The sequence below is a fragment of the Acartia tonsa genome, chromosome 14 (genome assembly GCF_053477335.1).
Source record: "Acartia tonsa isolate MP-2025a chromosome 14, ASM5347733v1, whole genome shotgun sequence".
Classification (NCBI taxonomy): Eukaryota; Metazoa; Arthropoda; class Copepoda; order Calanoida; family Acartiidae; genus Acartia; species Acartia tonsa.
The window spans coordinates 25219543-25236494 of record NC_137273.1 but is presented as its reverse complement, the minus strand read 5'-3'; the positions used below and the strand labels follow the sequence as shown (position 1 = coordinate 25236494).

Sequence of the window (16952 nt, the reverse complement as noted above, 5' to 3'; positions counted from 1 at the left end):
GCCTTAGTCAGACTAACGACCAAAGGGACAGACTCTATTCGACTTTGTATTATAATAATATTTTAACCTGTATGTGTATTTTTGAGAACCTGATTTCATGTTTATTGGTTCAATGGTTTCAGGTGCATGAGAACCATAAGCCAGAGAAATGTGTAGTTTGTGATAAAAGTTTTCGAGAAAGAACATCTCTGAAGAATCACATGTTATCACACACGGGTGAAAAACCATTTTCCTGTTCAAAGTAAGAATCACTTTTCTAAACCGATTGATATACGTTGGATTAGAACCGGTCCTAACCCATACTGATAAATCATGTATAGCATCGTATTACAGACAATTTACTACAAATATTAAAATCAAAACAAGTTTAGTTCGCCAGGCCCTTCAGCCTCTTGGGGCTAACGAAACTGGTTTTAATCTTATAATTTTTCATTCTAATATCCGTGGAAAGCTGACTATTACTGCAGGGTTAGGTACTTTGAATTAACGCAGAAAAAAATATGTTTTAGGTGTGTTAAAAGTTTTCGCCGCAAGGAGTCTCTGCAGTATCACGAACAGTCCCACAACAAAGACGCACCCAGGGAATGTATTTGCTCTGCTTGTGCAAAAACATTTAGGTACTTGTATTACCCTGTTCTACTTAGCCAAAGCAGGGACCAAAAATGCTTTTAGCATTGGTAGTTAATGGCACAGCAGTTGCTTTGATGAGGTACTATTTGCAAGCGTAAAGAATCGGTGTCATAATCTTAAACCGATTATATTATTTGAAATAATAGGGACATATTTTTTTCCTCAAAAAAGATTCATAAAGTTGCAGATCCGGTCCTCCCCGCCACTTTCATTACCTACAAATAAGCTAAAACTGTATAAATTTTACAATTAATTTTAATTTATTAATACAAAAAGTTAAAATTTGTTATAATTGTTAGGATATGGTAATTTCGTTCTCTTAAATGATGATATTACAGTTTGATTTCACATACACATTAATATTTTTTACCTTAAAATAAATAATTTTGATTTGATTTTAAAGTTAGTTAAATATTTTTTAGTCTTAAGATTATGACAATATTCTGTTTTTATCCATTTATTCCTGATTTGATTACAAATATACTTTATTTAAATTTAAAACTAATTGTCGTCACACAAGTAATACGGGGTAGGGACAGACTTGATTTTATTTGTGTTAAATAGGGTGGATGGAAGAAATGCATTTGAACTAAAATTAGTAATTTAGATTTTTTCCATTATTTACCTATTAATCTGACAGTTAAAAGAATTAATTTCTAACATGTAGTATTAAAAATAAAAATTATGAAGCATACTCACATTCTTCAAAATAAGCATGTCATTTTTTGTCTTGTTATATGTACTACGCATTTCAAGTGGTTAACCAGCAACTTAGATCGGAAAACAATTTTCTGAAATGCTAACTTGTATTATCACAAATTAAGACATTTAATGTGTTCATCAAAACCTTCATAGCTCATCTATGATTGTCATTTTCTACAAAATATTTATAGGATGACTACTTTTTACTTTTGAAATGCTCTTGTTAAATCCTTCACAACATTCTTTCACATTCTATCGTTGTAGTTCATCACGATACTTTAGTCAAAACAGCAATATGGAACTATCCCTTTAGAATAAGAATAAGGAACAGATTTAAGAGCTAAGACAATTAGGTAAGTCTGAAAGGTTTATTTTATTTAAAGGAAATGGAAATGTGATTTACTCCGATCAATTCATGATTAAAATTGTGTCTGAAAAATTGACCCTATCATTGTGAGAGTTTAGTAGGTATTAAATTTGACACCCACAAATTTCAGGATTTTAAATTTTGAATATTTATGTCAATTTCATAAAAACCTATTATTTAGATTTTAATAAAAGGGTACAAATTGTGCATTGTACCATTCTTATTTTGCAAATAGATTTGAAATATAATTTAACTTAGCTAATGAAATTGCTTAGCAAATCTAGTGTTTATATGACAAACGATAATGTAATTGTACATGTTTTTGTTGTAGTTTGTTTAACCTTAAAGAAACATTGTTTAAGTATGCCTTGATTTGATTTAAATTTTAAATATTTAAAATTTTGGGATTTATTTCATAATTTTTAACAACTTTCATAGAAAAATGCTAGTTTCATATTTAATATTTATTGTATTAAATGTATTTTATAACTCGTTTTGCACTTTTTATACAATTTTTGACATAAGGAAATGACAAAATCAGACAAATTAAAAGATGAAGGACATATACAGGGTGCGGCACATAAATCGAGACATTTTTTTAACGGCCATGGCGCGAAAACTACTTGACCAATCAGGACGTTTGACCCCACTATAGAAAGCTTAGGTAATGACCTTTTAGCACAAAAAAATCTTTGGACGAAGATAGACATGTACACCGAGCTGGCCGCGCATATGTTCAACAAGGCAGATTCCAAATGCGCCGGTGGTTTAATGCGCAAAATAACAAAACGTAGGGTCCGACAGGGAAAAAGATGGAATCTTGACCCCAAATTTTGTGGGTGTCTTAGGCTCATTGAGACACACATTTTGCCGTGTTTAAATCCATTTTAGCTCAATCCTAGCCGAAATGAGGTTGATTATTCAAGATTTTGAGCCTTAAGAAATCACAAACAGTAGGGCCCGACAGGGAAGGAGTTGGAAATTTGACCCAAAATTTTTGTGTGTCTTAAGCTCATCGAGACACGCATTTTGAGTACTTCAAGCCCACTGTAGCTAAATCCTAGCCCAAATGAGAGCAAAAACATGGATTTTGTCAATTTGGCAGTTACTCAATACTCATGTTCCTAATTGGAAATGTGGCCTCCCAGCAGCCCGATCTTAATTCAATGAACTTTTGGGCCTAGGGCTACTTTGAAGCATGCACCAATAGACGTGCCCATACCACAAAGACCTTCCTCATTGCCACTATCAAGGAGAACTACGCCAGCTTGGACAGGTACATTTTGACCTGAACCTGCCGGCGGTTGAGGAGGCCGTTAGAGGCGGTGATTGAGGCTGGCGGCGATTTTGTTGAATAATTTACTAGTCATATACCTATTTTGCTTCCCACTTTTTAAAATTCAATAAAATCTTTAAAATTGATGATTTTATGTTCATTTCTTTAAAAATTACAAAATGTCTCGATTTATGTGACGCACCCTGTATTCACCGGTTCAATTTGGTGGGAACTAAAATTATCTTTGAAATTGTTTGCGCATTCCTGCTAGCATGCAAGAAAATGGATTAAGTAGTATTAGTAAATGATTATAGGGTTTGACAGGTGCTCATTTTAAGGATGCTGCTGTAACTGGTTGTTAAAAGAGAAACTGTGGAATGTTGATGTTTTAGTGGCTCGAGCAACAGATTGTTTGGCGGTTTCCCTCAAAGTGCTTAGTCAAGAACAATAACCCCACCTTACTTTGAAATATATCGAAAATAAGGGATAAGCGGGGGGGGGATAGTTTTCGCGTGTTTTTTTTATTTTAGGTTAGGTTTCTAATCTGCCTTGTTGAACATAAGCGCGGCCAGCTCGGAGTACACGTCCTCCATCGTTCAAAGATTTTTATGGGCAAAAAGGTCATAACCTAAGCTTTTTATAGTGGGGTTAAACGTCCTGTTTGGTCAAGAAGTTTGTCGCTAGGACCATTTAAAAAAAAGGCCGGTTTTATGTGGCGCACCCTGTATATTATCAGTTTTCCTACCATGGATGGTAGCGGAACCATGTTAAATTTTCCTTTTGACCATCTTTTCCTATTCAGGAATGTAAGGGACCTACGAGGACATGAAAGACTAATGCATGGTGATTTACAGCAGTATCCTTGTAAGGTAAAAATATACATTAGCGGAGCTGCTCTACAAGTCTATCGAGTTGGTCTTAAAATCAATCTATTGATTAGATTTTTTTTTTTTTGGGGGGGGGGGTCCGGGTGGGAAGAGGGATTTAGTTCCAGGGGTTATTTCACTTAGTGGGGTAGAGATAAAGACACTCAGACAGACAAACATCCTGATACTTTTATGTATAGAATGAAAACAAATATTATTACAAAACCAAAACTGTATCTTTCTCTTTCTTTCAACATCCTCTTTTGTTGTTTCGTTTCCTTTTTGTGTGAATGCACTCAACTGTTTAGGAATGTGATGAAATTCTGCTGAATAAAACAAGTTACAGTAATCATATGAAGTTAAACCATGGCCAAGGCCAGCTGTTTAATTGCAGGAAAAATTCTGATCATTAAAAACATATTTTGTCCAGAAACATTAAACAAACATTTAAAAACTTTTCTGCTTTGTATTTTAAGTGTAAAGAATACAAAAACATCAGCCTTGCGATTGTTTTTTATTTACGTTAACACTCACCAAAAAGCATGTTATTGTGCAATAAAATTCTAATAACCGAATAACTACATATATATCTTTTTTTTTTCATGAAGGGCGTAATTGTTTGAATAATTTAGAATGAAGAGGGCAAAGTACTTTGTTAACAAAGCATATGTAGTCAATCTACTAACTAACTTAGATATCATTAGGACAAACTAACAAAGCTTAGTCATAGAGTAGCCGTTTTACCTATAAAATGCATTGATGAATCTAAATAAAACTTTTTTTTATTGAAAACTTTCTTTAAATAGCTCAGCATATAAATTTTCCCTCATGAACTATATTGATTTGTGTATTTTTTGGACCTAAATCTTTAATCATTTAAAGAAGCGCAGCATCTCTATAAGTGCTTTTGTATACGGATGATTCAACTTAACTGATAACCTTAAGGAGAAAGATATAATACTAGTTCTTAAGCATGAATCTTAAGGGATAGATAAAAGACGATATATTAATATACTCACTGCACTTGTATAAACAAAATAACCTCTTATTTAGTTTTCTAAAATTGGGTTAAAAGGTTGGACACTGATATTTGTACAACCCGATTTAAAGATTTACCCAAAGTTTTTTAGCAAACGAATGAGTTATAAAACTTTGGGGACCAGTATAATTTACAGCCAATGTCTTTGTCCTCTTCCCTCACCTAACTGACGGACGTACTTGCTGACCCTATTTATGATAACAATCACGTACAATACAAATGAAAGGGGACTATGCACGAACGAGACCAAGTGATTCTAAGCACCTTCCAGCATTGATCTTTTGTTTATTTAGTGAGTATACTAGCTTTATTTGTAATATTTGCTTTATCGACTAAAAAATTAAGTTTCACCAAATGTTTCAAATGTTTTGTTGAGTTCAAACTGTTGTTTCATTAGCTTTGACACAAAAGTATTATTTCGATAAAAAATGTATATTTAGAAAAAATGGTTGGTAACTTGTGATATTGTAAACAGTTTAATTGATGTATTTTGCAATTTGCAGCATTTGATGATATTATAGCAAAAAAATTATTAACATTAAAAAAAAATGCATATAAAACCATGGTAAAACTTAACATGAATTAACATTATTTCTACACACCAAGGCATTTAGTGAGCTACCTTTTAAATATCTTCAATATTTTTTTCTTATACTTGCTTCGCACCTTTTGACAGTACTTATGTTTTGTTCTTGTTTCATTTTTTTTATCAAACAACTTTTTCAATTTATTTATTAATCTAACTTTTTAATTAACCATGAATGCTCCAAATTCTAATGAAATGTTTTCATTTAATTTAAATCTAATTTATGGAGTGCTGTCCTAATTAATTCATTACTTTATTATTTTTACAAAACAAATTTTTAATATTTCATTTATCAAAATTCTGTTTGTACTTATTATAACTTTTTACTAGCTACTAGGCCCCTAGAGGCTTATTGGGGCACAAGAGATGTATGGGGATGGAAGTCGATCTCTCCACTTTTAGTTTTATATTTAAAAGAAAAAAGTACAGAAAAGATTTTTTGGGTGTGTTCTTTTTTTTATATGGCCTTTTCTTGGGAGGATGCTGGTACCCTCCCCCAAAATAGTTGTAAACCTTCCCGCACCTGTAAGAAGCTACATTGTAAAGAAGAACAGTAACGTTCAGCGGTTAGAAAGATCCTTTGGGACACACAGATAGACGTCCGGTTAATCCTGTTATCATTTTAATCAGAATACAAAAGCATAAAGGAATATGTTTTTTTCAAATAAATACTTACATAGGAAATTTTGTTTATCTATTATTTTAGGTCTGGTTAGGTAAGGTTATATTAGGTACTGCATAGTCCCACAGGGTTAACCCCCCTTGTATTTTCAATTTATTTAAAAAATAAGGGGAGGGGGGGTAATCAATGTTCAACAAGCACTAGTTTAGTTAGAACGCAGATTTCAGGTTAATTTAGATGAAAAGCAGCATTTGGAAAGGAAATAAACTATTTCCCCTTTTAATGATTCCGCTCAAAGTAATAAGTAATTAAGATTTACGCTGTATTTATGTATTTTTAACTAGCATTACTTCAAGTAATATGTAAAAAAAACCTAAGGAACGATTTGATAAAAACTCACTGCATTTTTTTTAGAAAAATTAACGTCTCGTTTTTTATTGATGGTTGATCCATTCACCTCTCGCTTTTTTGGATATTGGCAGTCTTGTTTAAGCTGATATTACAATTTTGTAATATTTACAGTGCTATCAATTATATTAATTACTGACATAACATAGAAAAGAGTGAGGGAAGCAGAGAACAAAAAACATTCATTTATTATTATTTTATCATTCAAAATGTTGTTAAAGATAAAGCATCTTTAAAATGTACGTACGGACTTTCTGGTACCGATTATAGAGTTTATGCGCTTTCTAAATCATTCCTTATTGTATTTTTTCTATTATTTATAATTATAGAAAAGCTTCGCTTATAACAAGGATGGTTGCCTCCACTGTCAAAATACGATGAAAAAAGGACGGGTTTTTATTAGTTTCCATTATCAGTGTATGAACAACTTTGTAGCTAAGCCTCGCAGCAAAAGCAGGATTGCTAATAATGAATGTAATCCATTGACGCAGCAGTTATTAAATTCTTTATTCTCTCGTCGACTGCATTATAATCAAAAGTTAAAATTGATGACTTTGATTTTTAAGTTCATACTATGTTAGTTCATCCTTTTATTTTATCTGAGGGTTACAGCAGATATGCCACTTTTTGAAACCTACACATATGAATTCAGCCAAAATAAAAGTTGAAGCAAGGCGAATTTCCATACCAGTTGCTATTATAACTAGGGTTTTAATATCCGGCCTAATATTTGGTAATTTTCAGGATATCTGATGTTGACCAGATATCCGGAAGGATATCCGATATCCAACATGAGAAATCAGCCGGATATCCGGTATCCGGCCAAAAAAGTATTCGGCCCAACCCTAATTATAACTATGTAGTACAATGTCTAACTTGATGGAATAAACGGCAGCAGAACCGACGAAATCCACCATTTTTTAAATATAATTTTTAACGGTTGGTGGCTGGTTTCGACGGCTGTGACATTCTCTTTGTTCAACATAATGTACTACATTTATGCGGCTTGCAGGCAATTGTAAATTGCTGGATCCACCCTGGCAATTTTGAAACACCTAAACACCAAGACAAAGGGTCAGTTGTCTATGGGAAGTAACATGATCTATTCCAGGAATAAGGTATTACCAACAAGCAAAATAAATCTAAAATAATATTTGGGGGGCAAATGGAGAGGTCGTCAATTTTACGATGTGTTGCCCCCCAACGACAACTGAAAAACACGTATAGGTTTCGTGATTTTCTTCCGAATTAATTTCGTTATTGGTATGAGCTATGATCTATTACCCTTTGTATTATGTAGAGCAATACTTTCCAGTTACATGGACGATAAACTGATCCCAAATGATGATGGGCAAAATTACCCATTCTGTTATCATTGGCTAAAAAGTTTTGACATTTCAAGTTTAGAACTAACCAATCCAAAACTTAATAAAATTAACTAAAGTTTAAAATCAACAAATAACATGAGGAGTTAATAATACTATGGGTAGGTACTGTTGTTAATTACAGTCCAATGTCCCCTCCCTCCTTTTATTAAATAATGATCAGAATGTTTCTTTTAACAGTTTCTGCAGCCAGAAGTTTCCAACTCTGACAAATCTAAAAAAACACGAAAGGAATAAAATATATTCATTATTATTGAAAGCATAAAGTTTTTTGTCTTTCGATTTAAGATTTCGATAACTACTGAACTAATTAAGTTCTCCTGTGAAGGGAAGCTTTACTTAGGTCCGAGGATGGTTTATGCTTTTTTTGTTATTTTTTTTTACATATAAGTCTTTGGGTGGTTTTTATGCTATTTTTTGTCTTCTCTATCTTTAGAAATATAGAGCTCCTAGATGCTAGGGGCGCATCCTCTAGTTTACATAACAATATGATAATTAACGGAACCGATCATTATTACTGATTATTATATTGTACTATAAAAAAATTATATTATACGTTTTTATATTCATTCATAAAAAATAACTACAATATATTCTGTAGGTATATTTAATTTTGAAAGAAAATTTTGTAATGTTACGTACATATTAAATAAGAAAATGTAAAGGTGTAATAAAAAAGTCATTAATAACATGTATTTTATTTAGTTCGATTTCATTAATTCATTTCTATTGAAAATGTCTATAAATATTTCAATAGCGAAGTATTATACAAGGTTCCAGAACAAACGCAGGAGTCCCAAACGTCGGAGTCTACAAACGCAGGAGTGTTAAATTATTAATTTTATTAAGTATTTCTATACAGATTAGGTTAGGTTAAGATATGAATGAACAAATAAGCCCCCCGCAGGGGTTAGGCATTTTAAAAAAACCTATAAGATGGTCTAAAATAGGTTAGGTTAGGTGAAGTGTCCACTCCGACGTTTGGGACTCCTGCGTTTGTCGTAGGACCTAATATACTTAGTGTCTAGAAGGTACGTCCATTAACTGGTCTGACAAAGAATTAGGTGTTTTTAACCAAGCAAAATCGTTTTTTAAAGTTGAACCCCCCCCCCCCCCTGCTTTTCAAAGATTAATATAAAGCATACCGGAAAGAAAAGATCAATGCAATAGGATCATTAGTCTTTTTGACAAACTACTTCAAAATAGTTTTTTTTTAAATTGACTTATTTTTTTATTTGGTCATCCTTGTTATTTATTAATTAAACGAATGGGATGTATAAACGGATCTAATAATATGGAAGTTTCCGATTTTACTTGATTAACATTGGTGCGCATTTTATATTAATAGTGGATGCGCTCCTAGCCTCTAGAGGCTTTGTAGAGAAAGATAGGAAACATAGCTTAACTTTCTAGGACTAAAAAAATAAAATAAGATAGCATAAAACCATCCTAGGAATTATGTAAAACCAAAAACGTTATTACCAAATATGCTATTGGTTTATATTAAAGACCCAATGGGAAGTCGGCACAGGGTCCACGGGTTGGGGACATATTTAAACCTTCCCCCTTTGCTGTTTTACTCTAACATTCTTTATTATAGGTATAGTAGGTATGAATTTGATAAGGTACGAATGGAAATTTTTTTTTCCAAAGTAAATATTAGATGAATGATTTTAATATAAAGATTATAAAATGTAATCATGGGGATAAAACTTTTTATATCACAGGATTTTAGGTTTCTAATAAAAACAAGAGCATTAAAATGATTAAGATTCCGTATTTTAAAGTAGTAAGTTCTATAGGTCGTGTCCATAAATGTTTTGAAAACAGCTGAAATGATTGGTCTACATTTTCAACAAAAGTCGCATTGCCTTAGGGAAGGTTGTAGGGCTATTTGCCGGGTGGGGAAGGTTAACTGGCCCCAAAAAATGAAATACCCCTCCTTCTTTGGACAAAGCAAATGTAGTATTTGACCTACAATTTCATATGGCTGAGAAATTGGCAATACGTCAGTGTCCTGTAAGATTTTGAAAACAGCTGAAGCATCTTTTTCCCTTTTAACCATTAAAATACGCCTAAAAGGGAACAATGACGTCACAACAAGCCACAGTTGCAGAAGAGCACCGCATGTACAAATTCATCCATTTCTCATAATCAAACTATTTTTAGTAGCGTAGCTACTCTATAATTCCGAATGTCCGTTAGTAGTGAATTGGGGGAAATGTGATTTTCTCGGCTCCTATTCAAGATAGACAGCTGAAATTTTTAGTGAAGATTCCTATTCCATATGTCCATCTAATCTATACATTGTTTTGTCTATCTGTCTGTTATTAGGGGTGCTAGATCAATTCCTAGATTTTTAAGTTTTCTTAATTTTTGCAACCCCTTTTAAGATAGAGAGCTGAAATTACATTCAACATACTCTCACCAAGTTTCATTAAGATTTGTGTATTAATTGGGTTGCTAGATCGATTCCTAGAATTTTAGGTTTTTGTGAAATTATCTATTCCTATTCAGGATTGACAGCTGAAATTTTCAGGGATTAAATATGCTCATATTCTACATATTTCCATCAAGTTTTATTAAGATTTGTCTAATAATTGCGATACTAGATCGATTCCTAAATTTTTAAGCTTTCGTGATTTTAAAAGTTTCGTGATTTCTCTATTTTATCAAGTTTAATGATTTTTGTATGACGCTGCTCTATAGTACATTTTTTTCCAGATATCCCTTCATGATTTTTGAGCTTCGCTACTTATGGATGTTGTCATTCTTGTTATTTATATAATATTTAAATATTAAAAAAATTACTGATACTGAAATAGAAATTAAACTGAATATTGTGGATCTAAGGTTTTAATATTTGTTTCAAACATAATCAATATTAAATTTTTTTTCGAAAGAAATAAGTTTAAATAAATGACTAGATGCATATAGATATGAAATATGTATCTCTTTTACTCCGATTTTTTGTGTTTGAAGACCCTTATATGAACCTTATCACCTTTTGAAAATTAAAAGACAAAGTCTATTATAACAAAATACTAACTGTCTTCCTGTATTTGTGAACAGATCCTACTCCATAAAAATAGAAAAGCATCCCTTAGAGTAGTGGTTAGTTAGACTTTGTACTTGGTTGACAGTGTTATCACAATCCATGTAAAAAAATAACCACGCAGTCTTCCCTAAGATACCCTGCATGTGCATCTGAATCACAGCTTCAAAGAATTCTGACATACTCTCCATTAATAGTTTAAATATTTTAATTTGCTGCAGTACTCACACTGGAGAGAAACCATATGCCTGCAGCTACTGTCCTAAAACATTCAGGAATTAACAATTTTTAGAATTTATGACCAATTATCATTCCTCGATTGTTGCAAATAGGATAACCAACCTCTTAATTGCACTAACTTTTTGTAGGTTATGGTAGCTATCATTCTAGTTTAGACAATTTAGAAATTCCATGGAAATGGGGGGGGGGGGGTGAGTGATCTAAAATTGAAGACAAATCTAAACAATTTAAATAGTTTAAGATTCATTCATTCAGTCAGTGAGGGAATAGGGAACATATTATATATAAAATTGTTAATTTTCTACAGATTGGCATATTTAAAGAACGTCCATGAGCAAAGGCATACAAGAAGCGGAGCTCATAAATGCCAGCAATGTAATAGATCTTTTCCACAAGCCTCGGAATATAGGTAGGTTTTTAAAGTGAAAAACTTGTTAATGGCAATTGAGCACTTTTTGTATCGCTTTATGGAAATTGTGTAAATACTTAAATATTGAAATATAATTTTTATTGAATTCTTATTTTTGTACTTAGGGTAGTGTTTAACGAAGCATTTGTAAATTAATGGTACGAAATATCTTGATTTAAAAAAAAATAAGACCATTATTAGTAACTATTTTAGAAATCCCGCAATTAAGGATAAATAAACATAATCTAATTAAAAAACTTTTAAAACCTCAAATTTTCTAATACTTATTTCCAATATTTTTTTTTATTATAGTATTCATAAGGCGCGCACCAACTATCCCTTTCCCCAACAAGGCCGGACAAAATCAAAACATACTTAATTTCTCTGCAGAGTGAAAAAATACTTTCAATCATTAAAAATAAAAAGATATAAGATTGAATCAAGGGGGAGGTAGTTTGTGCTAAAATTCCACAAAGGTGTGAGTTTTTAGAATTAAAAACAGTAGTAGAACGATGATATTCAATAAATATAAATATACAGTGTGTTTTTTTTTATGAGAACTTTTTTGAAAGCAATTTTACCCCACTTATAGTTATCAGAATTTAATGATTAATGGCTTATTTTCTTTGTTTTTTAAGGCAATTAATAGAACAACAAAAACATATTTTAGTTTTTATTTAAAAAGTACAGTAAAATCTAAAATTCAAAACTGGTTTTAGCGCATTTTTCTTATGCTCAAATAATCAACCTTTTGCAAGAATGGCTGCTAAACACTTCAAAGTTGAGATATAGAGCTAAAAATGTATACAGATACTATTAGGGACATGTACTAGAACATATCAAAGTTTGAAGGTCATATCTCAACCAGGGAGGGAGTACTGGCCCCCCCAAAGTCGACTACAGAAAATCCATTTTTTAAAGAAAAATGCGCTAAAACCATTTTTAGATGATGACACCTAAGTTTTGAAATTTAGATTTTACTGTACTTTTTAAATAAAAACTGAAATATTTTTTTGTTGTTCTATTAATTGCCTTAAAAAAACAAAGAAAATAAGCCATTATTCATTAAATTCTGATAACTATAAGTGGGGTAAAATTGCTTTCAAAAAAGTTCTCATAAAAAAACACACTGTATTAAAAAAAATTGTCTATGGTTCTATTCAATAAGGAATACACATATTTAGTGAATATTTTCGTTCTACTACTGTTTTTAAGCTTTAAAACTCACACATTTACGGAATTTTAGCACAACCTACCTCCCCTTTTATCATTTTTTAAAATGTGCCTTGTAATCAGCGTTGCGGAGCCGTTTGACTTTGGTGCGGCTCAGGTTCCGGCTCCGCGGAGCCGTCTGTGATGATGGCGGCTTCGGATTTGGCTCCGACCTATAATCAAGAAAGACTCGACAAATTTTTTTCCCCGCGTCTATTTTTGACTTTGGAAGGTTTAAAAAGTTCAATTTTTGATAAAAATAGACTTATAAACTTAAAAGGGACATTTGCACATGACAAAACAGAGTTACCAAATTTTAATTTTTAAAAAATCTATTTATTTATCTAGTCCGGAGCCGGAGTCGTTTTTAATGAAAATTACGGATCCAACTCCGGCTCCAGCAAAATATGGCGGCTACCTGCTCCGGCTCCGCAACATTGCTTGTAATACTTGTTTTTTGGAGAGGCTACCTGTTTAGTTTTGTGATTTTTCTTTGTGGTCTTAACACCTCGACGACAAGACCTTTGCAATTGACAATGTCTCATGTCGAGGAAACATTTTCATATATATTAACTTTACCTATAATTTTAGGCGACATATAAGTACGGTGCATCAAGATGATAAGAGATGTAAGGAGTGCAATAAAGTTTTTAGGAATAAGAGTGCTTTGATTAAACACTATTTAGAACACGTTGATCAGGTGACTCATTTAATTAAATATAAACTATTCTTTAAAATTATATCTATAAATATCGAACATTTAAATTTAAAAATCATATATTTTATTTGTTTTCAAAGTATGTTTGTCTTGATAGCTACTGTATTATTTAAATGTCCGTCTGTTCATCCGTCTGATTTTTTTTTATAAAACGTTAATTTCTTAGCGCCATCTAAAGTAGATAGCTGATTTTTTAGTGAAGATTCCTCATTTAATATGCATCACGCACGTGACATCTATAATACAAAGAAGTATGATGTCTATCCGTCCGTCCGTCCCTTAAGATCTTGGTAACCACTGAACCGATCGGATTCTACTCTTCAGGGAATATACCTACTGGTCCTGTGGTGGTTTTAGGCTATTTTCTTGGGGGGTGGGACACCCGGGCCCCAACCCCACTAAAAATAAAGATTCCCCCCCCCCCAATTTTTTTTTAGGTACGTAGGTACCTATTTTTTCCCCAAATTTTTTTCTTATGGGGAAGTTAGTTCACATAAAACTACTGGCGGCAGCACCAGTGCAGTAGTACTTAATTTTTTTAATTACCTCTTGTTGCAAAACCCCTAGAGGCTAGGGTCGAAGCTGCTAGTTATATATATAATATTAAAGTTTAGTTATTTTTATTTATCTACCTTTTATGGCCACTGAATATTTGCTTTATAACTCACTTTATTCGTTTGACCATCCTTGATTATTTTGTGTTTTGCTACTTATTGATGTTGACATCCTTGTTCATATGTGTTTAGGATATTGGAAAAGAAGACGAGGTTATAATAAACAGTACAGCAGGTATGCACTTCTGCTTAGTCTTAAATTTAAATGCTAAAGTACTGATCTCTATTCTGTTCTATCTAACAAAATAAATATACTATGATCTACTCTCTTCATTATTAGTACTGAATTTGAGATGTTAAGCCAAAAGCTTTTTAAGAATGAGTTTAATCTTTCATTAATACATAATATCTATCAATAAGCATACAGTATGTAAACAATCAAACAGTGGTTCATGAAATATGGCTGCATTTTAAGACTGACTAGTTTTTTTTAGAAGATTCCTCAAAAGTACTCTATGATTTACTTTGTCTTTATGTATATTTGTATTTAAGTTCAGGAAAAAAAGTAACTCTTGCAGGCTCTTAATATTTCTTTATTTTAGGCAAAACTACGCTTAATGAAACACCAGCCGTAAAGACGAGATTAATCCAACTGGTAACAGCTGGGCCCAGCAAAGAGCTGGCCAGCCTGCAGCTACCGTCAGCTCCAGGTGGACCGCTTCAGACCATCTCAGTGAAAACAGAAAAGCTACGCACAATTGATGACACCATTACAACCAAGGTGAGGTTTTCTTGGCAATCAAAAACTTAGGAATAGGATTTTAAAAACAGACTTGTATAATATTATTTTATTTTTTGTTACTATGAAGTGCATGTGGCGCTTCTAATATCGCTTTGTGTTTATCATTTTAATTTAAACTTAACTTTTTAAAGTTTTCATGTAAATTGGGTGGTAAAAAGTATTTTTTGTAGAGTTGAAATTTTTGGGAAGAGGATGTTCCCCCTCCCAAGAAATAGCTTAAAACCATAGTCAAAATATAAAAAAATCGCCGAATTGCGTAACTAAATCAGACAAGAAAATAGAGAGTCTTAACAGTCATCGTTCAGGTTCTTTACAACTTAAAAGACTAGGCGACAATTTGTATTTTATATTTTGGGATCATGGAAAGAAAACGAAGCAGCGGATTTCGTCCTATTTTCAGTAGCTTTTGATTGGTTATTTTAGGTTAGGTTAGGTAAATGTTAATAAGTGCCCCCAAGGGTTAGGAAATAGGCCCCGCATGGGGTAAAAATTGGAGAAAAGCTGCTGTGAAAATACGACGAAACCCGCTACTTTGTTTTCTCTCCTTGATCCATATTTTGTATTATCTTATTTCAGACTGTTTATGTAATGGATCCTGATGTACCTGACTCTGATAATACATTACAAACAGGTTTGAGATCCTTTTTTATCTACCATAGTACTATCTTTTGTTAAAACATATTTTATCTTCGTAATATGGATGACAACATAAATATGTTGCGAAGCGTATGAATTTGATTTTATGGACTAGCAGGCTGACAAGCGGACAAAAAGTTAGTAATAGAAAAGCGTTGCATATAATAATATTATCGCTGGCTAAGGAATTAAAACCAAATTCTATAATTTTGATAAATCCACAGAGAAAGAAATGTTTCTTTTCACTCTAAACCTCAAAATCTGGGATCCTTAAAGAGAGGAAACTTCAGAAGATTAAAAACTAATTCTCCAAGCCTTTTCTTCAATAGTTTTAATCTAACAAAGGATTAAGGAGAATATTAAATGTCGTCCATTGTTTTATTCCTGTAACCCTGGATAATTCTTAGGATTCTAAATTTGTCTATCAAACGTTGTTGTTATTTGACAGGAGGAGGGGGTAAAAAAGTAAAATAGGAATAAAGATTCGAGAAATAGTTATTAAAAAAGTTGGGATTGGAAAGGACATTATTTCTATTTTTAACCTTTAGGTGTAGTTAATTTAAAAAAAAAACTTTATTTTCCATGGTAAATGATTCATTAATACCGAAGGAACTCTAAAGCTTACACATGTCGTAAGGTTATGGGGAAATGTAATTTACCCAACTGCTATTTAAGATAGACGACTTAATTTTTGTATGAAGATTCAACTTATAATGTGAATCCAGTATACAACTCATTGATCCATCAGACGCCGACGGTCGGTAATGCTTTAAAAACTTTTGATTTTTCTCTTTTTTTCTTTTCTAAGACTCAACTTAAATAGAATACAAAAATATTGAATAACTCTACGTTTAAAGATGCTTCTGGTTATATAGTCTTTCGAGTTCTATTATGCCTTTTTGAAAAAAGTATATAGTTTTCACTTTTTCAACCAATTGAACAAAAGGGATAGTTCTACGAAGTGTATTTAAAGAGTTAAGGTACTTAGAGTAGTGAACTTTTATATGTCTTAGTAGAATATATTAAGCATTGGATAGATATGATTATATGTTAAAGAAATTTTAACATTGACCAGACCAAACTTTTTTTATTTGACAATATCTAAAAAAGTTAAAGTGATTTGCCACATAAATTACATGAGAATGGTCTATTTTCCCCCAAATATGTATAGCCAAATCACCAATATCAGAGAATCTTTTTCCACATATTTCACAAGAGTTATAAAAAAATTGAACAGGGGTTCCCCTTGGGACAAGTTACTTAAAAAACATAAAAAATTACGTCCGGTCATTATAGGACAGGTTTTCTATAAATTCTTTTTAAAAAAAAAGAAAACCGTCCGGTTTACTTACAATATACACATTATCTCACACGGAAATACCAACTAACCATACAACACACATATATATATATATATATAAAGACCATTCTCATGTAATTTATGT

General features: G+C 32.1%; 1 protein-coding gene across 1 annotated transcript in view; it reads left to right on the top strand.

The window, feature by feature from the left end:
* The window catches only part of LOC145306010 (uncharacterized), a 30690-nt gene that overhangs the window by 8387 nt on the left and 5351 nt on the right, over window positions 1-16952 (top strand). Inside the window, exons 7-17 of the mRNA XM_080147942.1 lie at window positions 123-241; window positions 510-617; window positions 3778-3844; window positions 4150-4235; window positions 8062-8112; window positions 11158-11211; window positions 11484-11585; window positions 13389-13497; window positions 14262-14304; window positions 14672-14850; window positions 15448-15502. Of these exons, the coding sequence (XP_080004068.1) occupies window positions 123-241; window positions 510-617; window positions 3778-3844; window positions 4150-4235; window positions 8062-8112; window positions 11158-11211; window positions 11484-11585; window positions 13389-13497; window positions 14262-14304; window positions 14672-14850; window positions 15448-15502 (973 nt within the window). The remainder of the gene's footprint in view (window positions 1-122; window positions 242-509; window positions 618-3777; window positions 3845-4149; window positions 4236-8061; window positions 8113-11157; window positions 11212-11483; window positions 11586-13388; window positions 13498-14261; window positions 14305-14671; window positions 14851-15447; window positions 15503-16952) is intronic.